This window comes from Apiospora phragmitis (assembly GCF_038363925.1).
Source record: "Apiospora phragmitis strain CBS 135458 chromosome Unknown utg000007l:1.0-2108841.0:1.0-2111359.0, whole genome shotgun sequence".
Classification (NCBI taxonomy): Eukaryota; Fungi; Ascomycota; class Sordariomycetes; order Amphisphaeriales; family Apiosporaceae; genus Apiospora; species Apiospora phragmitis.
In genome coordinates this window covers 1,019,397-1,036,031 of record NW_027117405.1, presented here as the reverse complement: position 1 = coordinate 1,036,031, position 16,635 = coordinate 1,019,397, and the positions used below count along the sequence as shown (strand labels likewise).

At 52.7% G+C, this 16,635-nt stretch overlaps 7 protein-coding genes across 7 annotated transcripts; 5 read left to right on the top strand and 2 right to left on the bottom strand.

The window, feature by feature from the left end:
* Window positions 1–357: 357 nt before the first annotated feature.
* Window positions 358–2,583, bottom strand: PG994_007280 (uncharacterized protein; the record flags this gene model as incomplete). The annotated part of the gene is made up of 1 exon (XM_066858689.1): window positions 358–2,583. One exon carries the CDS (start codon window positions 2,581–2,583, stop codon window positions 358–360), a length of 2,226 nt encoding a protein of 741 aa, XP_066715631.1.
* Window positions 2,584–3,430: 847 nt separating this feature from the next.
* PG994_007279 (Autophagy-related protein 17) lies at window positions 3,431–5,039 on the top strand (the record flags this gene model as incomplete). The annotated part of the gene is given in 3 exon segments (XM_066858688.1): window positions 3,431–3,946; window positions 4,025–4,243; window positions 4,263–5,039. 3 exon segments carry the CDS (start codon window positions 3,431–3,433, stop codon window positions 5,037–5,039), a joined length of 1,512 nt encoding a protein of 503 aa, XP_066715630.1.
* An 837-nt stretch (window positions 5,040–5,876) lies between these two features.
* On the bottom strand, window positions 5,877–8,934 carry PG994_007278 (uncharacterized protein; the record flags this gene model as incomplete). The annotated part of the gene is made up of 8 exons (XM_066858687.1): window positions 5,877–6,075; window positions 6,218–6,233; window positions 6,286–6,661; window positions 6,870–7,032; window positions 7,304–7,475; window positions 7,529–8,072; window positions 8,285–8,489; window positions 8,546–8,934. 8 exons carry the CDS (start codon window positions 8,932–8,934, stop codon window positions 5,877–5,879), a joined length of 2,064 nt encoding a protein of 687 aa, XP_066715629.1.
* A 2,039-nt stretch (window positions 8,935–10,973) lies between these two features.
* On the top strand, window positions 10,974–11,567 carry PG994_007277 (antigenic thaumatin domain protein; the record flags this gene model as incomplete). Its single annotated transcript, XM_066858686.1, has 2 exons — window positions 10,974–11,063; window positions 11,163–11,567. 2 exons carry the CDS (start codon window positions 10,974–10,976, stop codon window positions 11,565–11,567), a joined length of 495 nt encoding a protein of 164 aa, XP_066715628.1.
* A 1,210-nt stretch (window positions 11,568–12,777) lies between these two features.
* Window positions 12,778–13,326, top strand: PG994_007276 (uncharacterized protein; the record flags this gene model as incomplete). Its single annotated transcript, XM_066858685.1, has 1 exon — window positions 12,778–13,326. One exon carries the CDS (start codon window positions 12,778–12,780, stop codon window positions 13,324–13,326), a length of 549 nt encoding a protein of 182 aa, XP_066715627.1.
* A 276-nt stretch (window positions 13,327–13,602) lies between these two features.
* PG994_007275 (uncharacterized protein) lies at window positions 13,603–14,924 on the top strand (the record flags this gene model as incomplete). The annotated part of the gene is made up of 3 exons (XM_066858684.1): window positions 13,603–14,054; window positions 14,113–14,442; window positions 14,651–14,924. The coding sequence occupies 3 exons, from the start codon at window positions 13,603–13,605 to the stop codon at window positions 14,922–14,924; spliced, it is 1,056 nt and encodes a 351-aa protein (XP_066715626.1).
* A 54-nt stretch (window positions 14,925–14,978) lies between these two features.
* On the top strand, window positions 14,979–16,404 carry PG994_007274 (uncharacterized protein; the record flags this gene model as incomplete). The annotated part of the gene is made up of 4 exons (XM_066858683.1): window positions 14,979–15,156; window positions 15,679–16,055; window positions 16,122–16,153; window positions 16,206–16,404. The coding sequence occupies 4 exons, from the start codon at window positions 14,979–14,981 to the stop codon at window positions 16,402–16,404; spliced, it is 786 nt and encodes a 261-aa protein (XP_066715625.1).
* Between the last annotated feature and the right edge of the window lie 231 nt (window positions 16,405–16,635).

The window sequence follows — 16,635 nt, the reverse complement described above, 5'->3', positions numbered from 1 at the left end:
TCTTCTTTTCCAAGGTTGTATCAGACATGTGGATGAGCAGGCCACGGAGACTTGACAGTGCCGGACAGAATGGTCCCTTTGACTTTTGTGTATGGATTCGTAGGGGAAGCAGGTATGCTCACGTCTTGCCAATTCGAGATCATCATGATTATCGGGCCGTAGTTGAAACATCGTACACATGGCGGTCGGCTTGATCACCGTAGATTGGATTAGGTATGGAAGTATTCGATTATATAGATATAGTACAGTGATTATATGGTGCTACAGACCACGCCGGGTAGCAACTGTATGCATGGTCGTGGGTCGTCTTCGCCGCGGGTGTATGGATGGGCATTAAGCCCTCGAGTAGACTTCCGATCAGCGTCTTATATAGAGGCCACCCTTTCCGTGGACCTGGTCCCTCGCCTCCGCGCCAGCCGACCGGACTCCAGCCCAATGGAGAGGGACGCTGTCCACGCGTTTCTGGAGCCGCGCCCGCGTCTCGACGTACTTGTCCGCCAGGTTCCTCTCGCTTTTGGCCGTCCGGAGCCTGGATATGGTCGAGTGCGGCCCCCAGTCCTCGCGGCTGAGACTGGCAAGGGCGATGTCGACGTCCCGCGAGATCGATGTCTGGAGCTCGGCTGGCGACCTCGTACGATTCTGCGCCGGGACAGGGCGTAGATGAGCCATGAGAATGACCTTCAAGCTGGAGTCGAAGAAGGTCGACGAGCCGAAGTCGTGGATCATGTGTACGGTGGCCACATTGCTGGACACGACGCGTGGCGCTGCGTATGGACAGGGCCCGATCATGATGATTGCTTCGTGCCAGTCGTAAGATACGCCGACGTGCCCGACGCCAGGCTGGACGCTTGCCCACCCAATGTATATGCCGCCCAAGCGTAGTAACAAGTCACTTGAGACACCAGTCAGATTCGCCGTAGGAATACCCATTTGAGCTTGGCCCTGCCCGGTACCTCTGGCAACCTTGCCATTGAGCTTGATGGGGAAGGGACTCTCTGGGCCCGACTCCGGCCCGATCACTTCCGCATCGTGATCGAAGAGGATCTGCTCGTGCAGGGGCGCGTATGAGACGTCTCGCGCACCGTCGTAGCCGGACTCGAGAGAATTGAACTTGTCCTTCAGGCCTGACTTGACGTAGGCGACGTGCTCGGCTCTGGACGTGACGATGCCATGGTTCGTCACCTTCTTCGTGACTTTCTGCACACGGTCACCGACCAATACCTTTGCAGGCCCCACGTACTTGTTCACGACGGCGTTGCCGACGACCGAGGCCGCCTTGAGGCCCAGCTCGAGCGGCATGGTGGAAAGACTGGCACCACGCATGATGCTGACGTCGCTGGATGTGCTCGCGACGCGGAAAACGGGGCTAGGGCACAGGACCTTCTTGCGGTCGCCGGTGCACAGCAGAAGGCGGAGGTAGCCGTCGGAGGCGATGGCGGGGATGCGGACGATGCAAGTCTCGCGTGCCACCTGTTTCACTAGATGCTTGTCCTTGTTGGCCTTCTTGTGGAACTTGTTGGTGTCACGCTGCCAGGCCCGCTCGTCCGTCTCGGGCAGGTCCGAGGGCAGCGCCTCCGACGCGGGCGTCACGTCGATCCAGTTGGACCCGGCCCCGAACAGCGTGCTGAAGTTCATGCCCATGTCGCCCGAGTACCCCTTCCGCTGCAGCCAAAGCGACCGGTCCGCCGGCAGTGAGCAGTCGGAGAAGATGGTGATGGTCACGCTGGTGCTGGGACCGCGGTAATACACCAGGGCCGAGGAGTTCCGCATGATGGTGTAGTGCTTGGTGGACTCCGACGGGTTGGAGACGAGACCGCCGGCGAAGTAGATGATCTCGTCGACGCCCGTCTGCCAAAAGGATTTGCCTGCTGCTGCTACCGCCGGCGGCGTCGTGTCTGCCGATGTTGGCTTGGGCGGCGCTGGGAATCCATAGTCCGAGGATGTCCCCAACGAGCTTGTTGACGTCTTGGAGTGGAGTGTGCCCGGCGGCGGCGTCCCGGCCGATGTGGGCGTTAGAAGTGCTGGGGGTGGCGGGGTTGCCCAAGGCGTTGACGCCGGATTGTAGATGGGGATATGGGCTGTTGGAGTCCAAGCCGATGTTGGTGTTGGGGGTCCTGGATGTGGTGGAGGCGGAGGGAATTGATGGCCAGTCGGAGTGACCGAAGGTGTTGTAGCCGAATTGTATTGAGGTATACCCATTGTTGGAACTCCAGCCGACGTTAGCGTTGGGTATGCAGGTGGTGGTAGCGGAGGAGGCGGTGGGAAATGGTGGCCGCCGTTGGGGATTACCAACGGGGTCGTCGCCGCCTTAGGAGGTAACCTGGGCCGCTCTTGGACCTGATTTCGTGTATCCTGCCGATCCGGAACCTGGTATCTCACCTCCTCCCGGTTCTGGGCCTGATACCTCACAGGCTCACGTGGCTGCTCCACCAATGAGTACGGAGGCGGGTTGCTGTCCTGCTCATCGTAATAATCGTCCAGAACGTCGTACGCCCCGGGCGAAGGGGGACGTTGTTGGGCGGCTGGTACTGGCTTACGTCTGATGCCGCCAGGGACCAAAATGGCTGGGGTGTCAGACGACATGGCAATTGCCAATTGGATCCGGAAAGTCCCACTGGCGAACACGCGGCGCGAACTCTCTCAAGCAATTAGCAGACCGTTTCTTTTGCTTGCCCGCGTCCGACGCCTTCCTTTTTCTTGGTTACTACATGCACTGGGAATCAGTAAAATGAACGTGTAATTATGTCGAGATTAACAAGTCGGGACGGGACATTTTGGAAGAAAACAGCTTTCTATTGATCCTGTAACATTTGCTGTGGCAAGCCCACGGAGTTTCCCCCTTTTTGCAACCTTGCAATTCGTTTCATGCCCAGAACGCCTAGATATTGGCTTCCATTAATTACATCCATCAATTGTAATTGACAGCGTCCCCCAAAGTACCCCGGAAACATGGCGGAGTTAAGCTCTTGCCTTGCAAGCCTGAAGCCTGGCTATTGCCCCTGCACAGCACAGGCAGTACCTGAGCTCACCCATATCAGCGCATCTTAGGTGCGTAAGAGTGGATCCCGAAGAATCGGCATTTGCTTCCACCGATTCGCCTTGCCACGCCCATTGGCTGCGAACCCCCACAGTGCATGCTGCAGCTCCCCGGCTACAGGCGAGGACCTTGCTGAAGCTCGCGCTGATCCAAGGCTGCTCTGTGGTGTGCTTGACGTTAACCTTGAGCCTCCCGTGAGCTCAGGCAGCTCAACCTGCTTCCTTTCTCCCTCTCACTCTCTCAATCCTATCCTTCAACCAATCCTCCAGAAAGTATGACTTCATCCGAGATGACAACGTAGCGACCGGCGGCCAATCGTCGGTTTCCCCGCTACTTTCAGGCCCTTCAACATACGCCTCTTCCCGTAGCCGTAGCGTATTACAATTTACAAAGATGGCTTCCCCAACTTCCACAGCCTCGTCCTCTGCCCGTCAATCACAGACATCATCCCAACATGGCGATCTCGAGGGCGCGGATGCGATTCCCGTCGAGACGCTCGTGCACCACTTGCTCGAGGCCAAACGCTCGCTCTCGTCCATGTCCCTTGTCCTTCGCGCCAACGAGCTAGTCACAGCGGCGCGCCAAGCCCACGAAGAAGCCGTCATCCTGGGGGCGCAAGCCGAGTTCCTTCGCCGCGGCATCACCCTGCAGGTCCGACTGCTACTTAAGGTCCGCAAGGGCCTGACCCGAACATACGAGAATGGAAAACGGGAATTCAAGCAGATCATCAAACACCTCGACGCCACAAACGGACGACTGGAAGAGATGATGAACGTCCTCCGAACTAGGACCGTAGAAAGTGCCTTTAGGCCCCAGGGTGAGGAGAAGAAGTGTCTGCTAGATTTCCTTGATGTAGACCAGGTTGACACCATGCGCAACGCCCTTAAGGAGAATATCGGTGCCTTGCAGGTAGGTCATCTTCCTGTCACAGACGCCCGGGAGGCGATTACTATTTGACATCAATTGCTAACTCCCCATGGTTATCAGGCTACCCAGACATCATTCGACGGCGACCTCCTTCGATTCGAAAACGATCTTCGAGGACTCAACAAGAGCTTGGCGGCCGCTCCCTCGCCTCTCTCTCCGTCGGCCTCTGATGCAACACAGCCGATCATACAACTCCTTGCTTCGATGATGGATAATTCGCACGAAATGGCCGAGCTGTTGACCTCGCTTACCAAACACTTCGATTTATGCGTGACTGCCGTACGAATAACCGAGGGAGGTGTGGCTCTGGCCAGAAGGGAGGGCTGCCGAGGTGACGCAATCACAGGACGGGCGTGATGCTGTGTCAATATCTGGCGTCATACCTGACCAGGATCCCCATGCGCCCGAACTAGACAGCATTTCCGCCCAGGAAAGAGCGAACATCCCACACGTCGTCGTCCAAGATGCTGCCGAGGTGTATGGTGTCGTCGAGGAGATCAACGCCAGGTTACAGGCCTTGGAAGACGAGTTCGCGCGGCTTGAGGAACAAACTAATCAGATCAAGCATACGTACGTGACCACTATCGGCGCCTTCCACGTCCTAGAAGACATCGGCACAAGACTACAGAGCTACATTGCGTCCGAATCGGAGTATCGCGACCGATGGCAAGACGAGCACCAGAGCATCTCGGAGAAGATGGGCGAAATGGACAGCCTGAGGGCTTTCTACGAGACATATGCGCACTCGTACGATAACCTCATTCTTGAAGCAGATCGCCGCCGAGCCCACGAGGAGAAGGTGCTGGCGATATGGAGGAAGGCCAAGGAGAGCGTCGACAAGCTCATCGACGTGGATCAGAGGCAGCGCGATACGTTTCGGCAAGAAGTGGCGGAGTACATCCCCACGGACCTGTGGCCCGGTATGGACGACGGTATGCGTAGATGGGAAGTCGTGCCAGCTCGCGACAATGGCGGCGTGGAGGGCTCGGGTAGCACGGCTTCGTTGAGCAGAAGCACCGTGAAAGCGGCGGCTGAACGACTGGACCGATACGATCGCGCGGCACGAAACAAATGATGAGAGAGAGAGAGAGCTTATAAGCTTGCAGCATTTCCTCTTACTCCTTCTTTCCTAGATTCATTCCTACGGCGTTTTTGGGGATATACTAAGCGAGAGCGGCCCCTAGGATCACTCACCTCTTTTGGCTTCATGGATGGCGTTAAGATGACATTTTCCCAATCGGCTTTCGGTAAAGGAGGGCAATGGCGATGTTTCAACAGTTTGATCACTTCCGGTTAGTTTTAGAGGTCCACGCCAGCTGCGTGCCTAGCGGTCTCAACAAGAAATTAGGAAGCCGTTTCATTGAATTACAAATCAGAACATGTTCATCTTGATCTGTCTTTTTCTGTTTTGGGCATATATGGGCCGTCTCCCCCTCCGCGGCTGCTTCGCTTCTCCAAACGCCACAGCTAGAAAATGAAAATTAAGTAAGTAGAGTAGTAGAAGTGAAGACGATGCTCAGCAAGGATTGAACTCGAAGTGCTTGCGAAATAACGAACGAATTGAATACTGTGAGAGATGGATCATGGTCTTTCCATTTTGCCGTTTCGCAGACAAAACGATCCTTTGCTTCGGCTCGAGCCGTTGTTGTCACTATCGATGTGCTTATAGAAGCCCGACTGACTGGGCCAGCAAGTCCCCGTAGTAGACCCGATCGTAGGGCGCAACGAGGCTGGTCTGTCCCAGTATCTCGTACTTAAACTCAAACGAGAGATCCTGAAAGCCTACAGGCAACTGAATCGACATGATTGCTGGCTGGGTTAAGTGGGTGACATTAAGTAATGTGAGCGAGGAGGAGAGAAGCAATAGCCGGAAAGGATGGATGGCAGTTGTGACGGCAGTGCTTTATCATCCTCAAGCATATGGAAATGCGTCCTCGTCACCAGGTTTCTCCTGTTCTGCGAAATTTGCGGCAAGGTGGGCGGTATGGACAGACGGGATGTTTTCGCTGCCGCCTATCTCGTCTTCGTCCTCGTCTTCGGGGACAGGGTTGGCGTGCGTTTCCTCGTCGGGGCCATGATTGGTACATAAGACAGATTGAGTGGGAATATTTCTAATTTATGGACAAAAGTTTCACCTTGATGAGAAGGGAAGGAAGTGTTTAGAGTCTATTTCATGAGTTTCTATAGCCAACATATAATTAACGCCGAAAATAATTTGCCAGCTCCGGTGACGGTGACGGGTCGTGTAAGAACGGCTCGGCCAAGACAACTATTCTGGTTAGCTACAATACGCTGCAGAACAGGATCCGGGAGCTACTTACGTATCGTTACCCTTGGTGCACTTGTAACAGCGATCCGACTTATCTCGGTTGGTGTTATAGCAGGGCTCTCTGCCTTTGGGGTGCTAGCCAACATGCTGTTAATGCAGTTCTGGCAGGGATCCCAGCGCTCAGTAGTCTTCTCTAGCCGGTGAGGGATGCTGCGGCGTTTCTTGCTCACACGAGAGCCATTGGGGCCCTTCGTAGCAGGAAGAGCGCGCTTGCGAGCGAGAGACGCAGGGAGAGCGAAGTTATTCTTGGCTGCGGTGCGCTCCAATCTTTCGCACATTCGCTGGAAGGCAGCTTCGTCAAGGCCCGTTCGAAGCAGGCCGGGCGGCAAGAATTGCGAGGTGGCGACTTGGAACTCGTTGTCGAGGGCCTGTAGTTGCTGCTGTAGACAGCTTCAGCTTCTTCCGCACTCTCGCTCGCAAGTTGTAGCGCGAGGAGGGACCCATCGTTCAGGTTCACGTTGGGGCCAGCCGCGGTGGTGTCCGACGCCCAGGCTGCCGCTAGCCGAAGAGCCGGCGATTTATTTGATACCCCACTACCTATTCTTCACCATCTTCATCATCATCGTGGCCACCGACATCTTGGTCGTCCTCGTCGGCGTCTGGCGGAGGAATAACCCAATCTTCTTCGTTGAACGCGAGTATGTCCGGGTTCCAGTATACTACGGACTTGACCGCAGCCAAAGCAGCCTCCTTGTAGGGATACACCGTTCGGGCGGGTTTATTGTCCTGGAAGTCGGCACTATGAGAGCAGTCGTCTCTGTCGGGAAGATGCCTCCTCTTCTTTGCGTCTTATGCCTCAGGTATCGGGTGCGATGTCCTTGTATAGCATCTCAACGGCTTCGGCGTACTTCGTCACGCCTTCAGCCAATGTTAGTCTCACATTCTTTGCCTTTTTCTTTCTGTTCGCCTTGCTCTTCCCCTTTTTCTTCCCCTTCTGTTTCCCTATCTTTCCAGCTTTCATCGTGGGTTGTTCTTTGTTGAATGCCAACTTGTCTAGCTCTTTCACCAACGTGACGAAATCTAGTTTGCTCTTGTGCAAACGCAGAAGCAAATCCCCTAAAGCCTTTTGGGTGTGTTGTGCAGATACAGCTTCAATAGCCATGTGAGTTCCTAGCAGTACTGGGTCTGCTCGATAGAGGAAATCACTTCGGCCATCCATGGGGACCAGCTCAAGTGTTTCGGCTATCTCAGCAAGTCTGCCAGCCTCATGTGTCTTGTTGATGTGCCCCAGATACTGGTGGAACATGGACCGGGGACCTGACCTGACTCGAACTCCTCCCTGTCCACTGCCTGCTGACTAAATTTCCCTTCAAACGGATAGAACGAGCGTGCGCGGTAGACTCGTGTTTTCACATCTATGAAGGTAAATCGCGTGGTTGGTGGTAGTACAGGCTTCGGCAAGTTAACGAACTCCCTGAAGTCAAGGAGTATGGCTGCTGCGAAAACGCTCTCCGCTGTAACGTTTCCGGTATTCCAAACACTCCTCAGTACCATCTGCAGGGGGTTCAAGCACAGTCTCATCGCCTCCTTGTCTGCATGTGGGTCTTTCTCCAGAATTTCAACCAGGTGAATGTCCATACAGACCTGGGTGAGGAAGCGGTCTATGTCTGCCAGCTCGCGGAAGCTGTCAGATTGGATAAGGTCGGTGTCCGTGATTTTGTAAAGCTTGGCCTCTGGGACTGGAGGTGGCCATGACCAGACTTCGCTGAGATGCTTGATCTGGACCATCTTTGTCAACACCTCACCGATGTATAAGAAGACGAACTTGTCCGTCTCGGACTGTTCAGGGTGCAATCATGTGCTGTGAGATGACCCGTCCGAGGGTTCATCATATTGTACAGCACACCAATCATATCTTGATATGTCTTCCCAGTCGACCTGTGGGCGTTACAGAAGGTTTTATACGCTTTCGCCTCGAGGTCGCGGATGAAGAGCAGGCAGCGGAGTGCGGTCAAGGAGGCAGCCGGTAAGCTCATTTCCCCCAGCATGACTTTTGCCCATAGTTCTTTGATTTCGGATCGTAAAGAATGCATGTCTTGGAAAATGTTGTAGACTCCGAAAGCCGCTTCCCATATGGGATCTGGATTCCAGTATTCACCCCTGTGACTATCTCGCAATGTTAGGGAAGATTTCTGGGGTTGACTTCTGTCGTCGTCAGAAGCCGGATCCTCAATTTCCAGCGCGGCAAAAATTTGACTAAAACACATTTCGGATCAGCTTGGAATGCAAGAAACGTAGGTGTTCCAGTTTACCTTGATTCAGGTGGGCTTTCCATCTTATCTTCGGGACCCTCCTCGTGAAGAGCCTTGTCGTTGAAGCATGAGTAGCACTTGGTAAGCACTTCAATAAAGTACCTGTGTGCTTCAATCTGCTGTGCGTTGGATCTCGCACCGACCTCGAACCAATGCTGGCAACGTTGCCTGAGCCTAATGGCACTCAGGAATGCCACCTTCACATAACGCGGTAAGCGCACGCTGGCATTGACAATAATGTTGGATTGGTTCACCAGGTCTCTCGTGGAGAGGTCCCTGTCAGCTGGTTTCTTCCAGCCGTTTGAGGTTGCCGTGGTTTCGAGCCACCACAGGACAATGTCTGTGTCTCTGCGGTACTCATCCATACTGGATGATATCTCTAGATCCATTGTATCGGACTGGAAATATCAATGCTTGTTGGGATCGGTATGCAGGCGTGCGATGAATTTGACTGACAGGAGTGTAGCTTGAGTGACTGTGCTCGGGTTGCGATTTTATCAAGGTTGAGATGCAGCTCAAAAAAAGATGGTCAGTGTTTGATTTGGGCAAGGGAAGGAAACCTCAGTAGAGAGAATAGAATAATTATAAGTAAGCAAAGAATGCTCCGACAAATGATTCAATAAAGACAAGAAGAAAGCCAGGTTGGTAACATCACTTGTACTTTACCTATCGCTCACTCTCAAGGCATTGCAGCTATAAAACCAAAGCTTAGGGACTAGTTGCACGTGCTACCAAGTTAACGCATCTGAATAGGTCATCCTATAGGTATACTCTCCCTTATCCTGCCTATAATAGGCCAATAGGAGCCACGAACTTAGATTTAGTCTCAATAGGAACAGGACCGATTAATGGATGGAGTTTCAGGCCGATCAGAGGTGTGATATCCTTCGAAGGTATTATCCTCTCCATCAAAGCAAGAATGTCAATCCTGGAGGACGTCGATAAAATGTTGATGGGCATCTGTTGTATCTTGTGTCGCCGGCGACGGCCTCCCAACTGGCATCACTCAACCATAATGAGGAGATTCTTGTATCCCATAGAATATAAGGAAATCTATTTTGGCTAGCTAAGTTTGCTAATGAAAGCTAGGCTACTAATGTTAGTCACGACGCACAAAAGTTGCATTTGTTTTACTAGAATACTTAGTCCAGATCCAAGTCTTATCGCAGCTCTTGGGACGCTGCAAACATGAATGTAATGAGTGTCAGAGGTGAAATAAAGGATTGAGTGCAATGCTTTACCCTGCTCAATGGATATTCTTGGAAACAACTCGCATATACAGCCTCATTGAAGGCGGTCCTCGATGAAGTAGCCCTTACGATAGTGAGCCACTCACGATGCTGTAGTTGAGTGCGTACTAACAACATGATGCTTGATAGCTTGCTTGCGTGATGTGGGATCATTGATACTGATAAAGCATCCAGATGACTGACGGCTACAGAAATGACAAACAGGAGCAGGCCAAACTTGCAAGTTTATACGGACCCTAATTACCCTGTACGTGACTAGATCAATCAAGATACCAGAAATGGTATGGATTGTTTCGACAAGGCTCATCAGGAAGCGGAAGATAATACCGGAGTTGTGACCATACCTGGGATACGCCCAGTTATGGCTATGTGCCACTATCCGCAAAGAAGAGTCAATAAGCATGGAAATCCAGTATGTCATATAAGACATAGGCTTGCCAAGTTATGCTTATCCAACCTTTGCCACTCAAGTTATGGTTACCAAGAACCACCCAGCACGCGGCTGGCCAGGATGGGCGCTTTAGTCCGGTAGTTCTGAAGAGTGTAATGTCTGGCGGTTCTACTTTAAAAGCGCAGCTGGGCTTGATTCTAGGTTTGATGTCTTAGAATGGTCCGGCCACTCGTAACTGGCAAAGAGCAGGGTAGATCTTTGAGGCTCGACCCGTATCATGGCCAATATCGAAGTCTAGGCGTCCCTCCTCAATCCCACTGCAATCCATCGCGTCTTGGCCCGTCCAAACATGCGCCCATTATCCGACGAAAAGGAGCATCAAGGATGAAGTTTGGCGAACTTTGCAGATCTACCGGACGATCGCCCCTCGTCCGAAGGGCAGTTAGGATGGAGGAAGCCCGTGGGCTCGGACGCAAACCCACAGACATCCGACGACGGTAAAATGCCTAGCTCCCGTACATGCCCGAAAGTTAAGACAAGGTTTAGCCAATCCTGAGCTGAGAATGGGCGGCACCCGTACCGGGAACATTCAGTCGTGATACTACGCATGTTCAGCCTCAAGAACCTATATAAGAGAGCGGTTGATCATGTCTCCTTGGGTTGGATTGGAAGAACAGCATCAACTCAACTACCAACAGCATCTCACACAGCTTCTCTCACACATCGTCATCTTTTACATATCATAATTACATAAAAAACCTTCTCCAACACTCAACCTATATTCAAAATGCAGTCCGCAACCAAGATGCTTTTCACCGCCTTCACCGTTCTCTCCTGTCGACCGGCGCTCTTGCAGGTGTCAACAGAGTCCTGGTCAGTATACAATCCTCCCTTCTCTTCTTTCACACCAAGGCATCTCTAGAAGAAGCCCCTAAGCCTTACGCAATCACTAACACGTCGTCTTGCGCAACTGTAGAACCTCTGCCCCTTCGACATCTACTGCGCCTCGGCCAAGGGCCCCCAGGGTGGCGCCGCCACCGGCACCTTCACCGCGACGCGCCTGGTGCCGACCGGCGACGAGTCGAGCTTCCAGTCGACCGACAACGACAACGTCGGCGTCTCGGTCAAGTGCGACGTGAACGAGGACCTGCTGCACCCCTACCAGCTCGAGTCCACCATCGCCAACGGCATCGCCTACTACGACCTCAGCGCCGTCGACGGCGACCCCTTTATCGACTACAAGCGCACCGCCGTCTTCCCCGGCCCCAACCACAGCACCGACTGCCCCGTCCTGCACTGCGAGCCCGGCGAGACCTCGTGCGAGTGGCCCTTCTTGGAGACTTGCGTGACCACTGGCGACCTCCTTTTGGTCCTCTGCTAAGGGGAACTGGAGTAGCAATGAGGAGCTGAGAACTTGGAGAGAGAGAGAGAGAGATAGACTTGGCCTGATTGCAAGAGAACTACAGATGGGATTGTACAACATGGGACGTGGCGCAGACATGATTTCAAATACCCTTTTTTTCTTTCTACTGATGTAACAATAAGTTGGCGGTTTTGCTAAGTATTTACTCACGGAGCTACCATGTATTATAATAGGGTTGGATCTTTTATATTCACTTGTTCTTCAAACTAACCTGGTCTGCTGTGGCATCTGATGAAGTGTAGCAGGCTTCGTCCGCTATGAAGTGAAGCGGGCGGAACCGGCTATAACTAACCTAGAAATCTTGCTGTTGTCGCAATCTAGTGGTCCTTCTTTCTCGACACTAACTGCTTTGCTAATCCAGGACTGCCCTCAGCCACTGATCCTAATGGTTACGCGGCACAGTGGTTGAAATGTCACATGAGATCTGACTCAGCTACGATGAACATGTCATTGATTCGTTTTCAGAGGAGAGGATAGATCTAGACCTGGGGTGGGTGGGCACAGTAACCTTGGCTGATCCTCGGTCGTATTTTCCACCTATGAAGCTGTCTTTGTCCTTTCAAGACTGGAGTAGGGTAGAAAGACCATGTGACGGGCGAGGAAGGCACAACCCTAAGCTCAGCCCTCTTGCGCTTGGTCAAAATGTCCTTTAGTAAACGCGAGTAGCAGCTGAGCATGCGGGTAGTCAGTCAGCTTACAACGGCGATAAGCGCCATTGTTCCGGTTAACGCTCAAGATAATACTAGAGTATCGTAGTATACGGTTACACAAACCAAGGACACAATTACGACGACTAGAGCTTAGCGCCTCTAAGCTGCCATTGAACAAATCCTGGGATTTATCATTTGTTACTGAAGCGATCATGGCGCATTACCGTGGCCTGGTGATGCGTGGGTACATTATTTATAGCTCCTATGCATCTTCCGTATACTGGCCGGGCTGGGTAGATTGTGGCTGATATCGGCCAGTCACCAGCTAAACTCATGCCTTTGGTAAGCCAAGCAGTCCATAAGGATAAAAGGATCTACATCCGCTTCCATCGAAGGAGAAATGCACCCTCCTAAATACTATACATACCAAGCTCTTATTCAACGCCTCTCACTCGAGAGAAGCACATTCAAGTCACCTTCAACACCTCTCTTCGGTTGTATATATCCATCAAAAAGCAATGGCACTAGACCAAACGAACTACACAAACTGTTCCTGCGCCGGGAACCGAACCCACGTGAGCAGCTTCGCGTACGATGCGGACTCCCTCAACGCCACCATCGGCAAGGTCGTCTATCTGCCCCAGGGCGACAAGCCCCTGCCGGAGCTACCGGAGTGGAACGCCCTGTCGCAGTGCTGCGAGGACCCCAAGAACATGACCAAGCTCGCCGACGACTGCGTCCTCTGGTGCGTCCTCTCCAACCAGACCTATCCGCCAGGCCGCGCCCACAACGAGCTCCACGACGACACCGCTGACGCCTTCAGTACTTGCATCCAAAAGACGCAGCCGGGGCCCCAATTCTGGTCAATAGACTATCCTTCGACCAAAGCCAATCTCAGCGGCCCGGGTCCTTCCACCACGACATCCATGTCTCCGTCGCAGCCCACGGATGGCGGGGCGGCCACTCAGACGGCCGGCCCAAACGCGGGATCTATTCTCAACATGCCCGGTCTGAAGAGTGTCGCCTTGCTGGTGTTGGCGCTGGGCGGTTTCCAAATGGCGGTCTAGACAAGGAGTGTCTCAGATATTTGTGCTACGACCTGGAGCATACCGTATCTAATTAGAATAAGGAAAGTCTGTCAATCGAAAGCACCATGCTTTGTGGCTGGCCGCCACAAAAAAGCGCCGGCCTTACCGAGCTCTTAGCTGCCCTTCTGTTTCTGGTCAATCAAACCTCTCATCCCTTTCCAATTCCAAAAAGTATAACTATGTGACATTATTCCCCCTACAACGAGGGATTTGCAGTGTGTAGACTTGTATAATACTATCATTCTCAATATCAAGATGTCTTGTCCACTAACTTCAAACGACTCTGGTGAGGCTATTGACCATTTGCTCGCTACTGGAATTCTGAGTACATCAGACCCTGGTATTGTAGCAGATGGGCTGGGAGATGCCTCGCACCATGAAAGCACAAGTGCCCCTGGAGTCCTCTGCATTAGCCCCAAAACCCCCAGTAATGGGCTGGAAGATGGGCCACCAAAGAAGCAACCACCGATGTTTTGGAAGGCTTTCGGATTTGCTTTAAAGCAAAAGTTCACGATCTCGGGAAGTCTCTATGACGATGAGAGAGCCTTGTTTCTCGCAGAACCAAACGAAGCTGGTATTCCTGATGGTGCCCCGTGCCCACAGGAAGCTACGAACTATGAGCTCTTTGCGACAGCCGACACGATGCAGACACTGAACCGACTAACATTCTCACGCAGGGGCGACTCGTATTTTGAATTTATGGGCTCGTAAGAGAACCACTAATCCATGCTAAACATATCGGTTCATCGCTGATGAGTGTCCTAGCTATCTACGACAGGTAGGAACGGACAACGCGGACGAGGTTGCAGCAGCGCGTGGCAGCCTTGAGCACACGAAAGCCGAGAAGGACAGAATGTGGGCTCAATGCTGCCAAGAGTTCGCGAACCTGACTGCTGGCACCCCGCCATCAAGCGGCACACACACTCCCTCTTTCATCTCATTCCTGACCGAGCACCCGGCTTATAACTCCGCATGGAACAACGAGCGCGATGCTGCAAAGCGCTACTATAATGCCCGAGCACCAAAGATGTCCAGCCTTTCACAACAACTAGAGCTCCTCAGACTAGCAGCCATGCACGGGGAACCCCAGAAAGGGTGCGTAACACCCAGCAAGACATATGACTGGTTGGGATGGCTTACTTATCACTAACATACTGGGGATATTAGGAACAATATGCCCGTAATACCAATCAGTGAAGATTGGGCTCAGGCTATGCGGCAAAATCCCAATTTGAAGAGTGGAGACCTCTTTGATCGAGGTCTGATCTACTACCAACCCTCTTACTATCTCCCCAACTACGAGACCGATGTCGTGCAATGGGATTGCGTCTTCGCCCAACGCTCCTGCGTACGACGGCCCGTATGATATCCCGCTAGCCGGCATCTGGGACCACCACTGGGCGGACCTGGGACACCCACTGCTCGACCAGGCGGCGCCGAACAAGTCGCTCACCGTGGAGCAAAAGGATTTCATTAACTCGCTCACGGCCACCGTGACCTTCCTCCAGCAACGCGCCGCCTACGCAGTCAACACGGGGCTCTGGGGCGTCGTCGGCAACCCGCGTAACTACTACTAACTGTCCGCGGCCGCGCCGGCGTACCTGAAGCGGCCGGTATGCAAGATGGCCAAGATGATATTCGCGTGGGGTCTCCGCATCGAAATTTCGTTGCCCGAGGCCGGTGCCGCGGCGACCAGTGCTTCCACGGCGGTCATGCAGAGTTACACCCTGGATGCGCTGAATCTTCCGCTCAAGAAAGTTGATGGAGACGGCAGGAAGTTCGTTTTCGAGGTGTCTTGGCGGATATCGTGTAACTTAGTATCATGATTAGTTAGGCATGCTGCTGTTTTGTATTTTGAGAATGGTTTAATAATTTCTACAGCAGTCGACTGCCCAAAGTGTCTTTTCGACTGCAGTGCACTATGGTTAGAAATACTTGAGGAGCATGCCATGGAGAGTGAAGCAAGGTATTGCCGCTTCCTGTAACTTTTACTTTCTTGAAAATTGATGCAAAGCCCACACAACACTATATAAACAAAGGACGCAAAATTTGCAATTTAAGTCCAGTTTTCATGATTCAAAAAGGAGGTATTATACCCAATGGTTCTCTAAGTCACCAGTGTACGTTGCCAAAAGAAAACTATATGACGAGCCACGAATCAGCGCATTATTTTGTAGCTAGCGTGATGATTTATAGGTGATTCTGCTATGTATCCCGCACCCTTCCTTTGAGGTAATGAAAGTAGTGGCCTCCGATCATGCAAGGGGAGCCGCTGATATCGTCGTGTTCGTCGCCGCCGTATTTCACTTTCAGAGCTAATGAGAAGCGCAGGGAACCTATCCGGAAAGGATCTGGAACTTCTCGCCCACGATGCCGACCACGGTGGCAACCCCAGTATCGTCTTTAGGTTCGACTCTGAGGGTGTTGCTGGCACTGCCCCAATGGGCCTTGTGTGTGTTTTGCTCCTCTGTGTGGCTCCCCGAGCCGCCCACAGAGATGGGAACCCCAAAGATGCTCAAGCTACCGCCGGCGCTGGTAGTACTTGCGAAATAGTCATTGAGGGTCTTGGCCGTGGTGCCGCCGACGGAGATTTCGTAGCCGAGCCGCGACACCACGACGAGCTGCGAGGGTCGCACCAAGGTCTGGACACTGTCCGGGGCATCGTTACGAAGCTTGTAGTTGCTGACGTCAACATTCCTAGAGTAGTAGTGCGTTTTGATTAGTTCATAGGAATGCAAGCCTGAGTTTTAGTTTTAGGGATTTAGTATCCGCAGGTAGTCACGACAGAACTCACCAAGACCCGGGCGTGAGATCAATCTTCTGCATCTTATCGAAAAGTAACTTGAACTTGATGGAAGAGGTGTCGTTGCCCGTATCCAGAGTTGTGGAGGTGGTCGAGCTGCTGCCACCAACGTTGAACGAGAACCAGCCGCCATAACTGAATCCTACGTTGGCGCCCACGGTGGTTTGGCCGAAATTGAATTTGGAAACATCATCCGACGTGTTCACCGTGAACTCGACGGAGTCGCTTGGCTTGTAGGTCCCCGCCTGACTTAGTCTGAGCCTCTTGAACGAACGCTTTGTACAGCGGCGCGTTGTATTTCGGCAATCGCTGGAAGGCCGGTGTTGGGACAGTTTGTTTTGACTTAAGCAATCGGTTCATCTCCGCATAGCTTAGAATGTTCCCGACGGAGCCATGCATATTGAAGCTATGTCCGCGTCGGCTAATGATAATGAATGCGTCTTTGAGTGATACGATAGTGTGCAGGTAAATAGTTGGCCATCGTC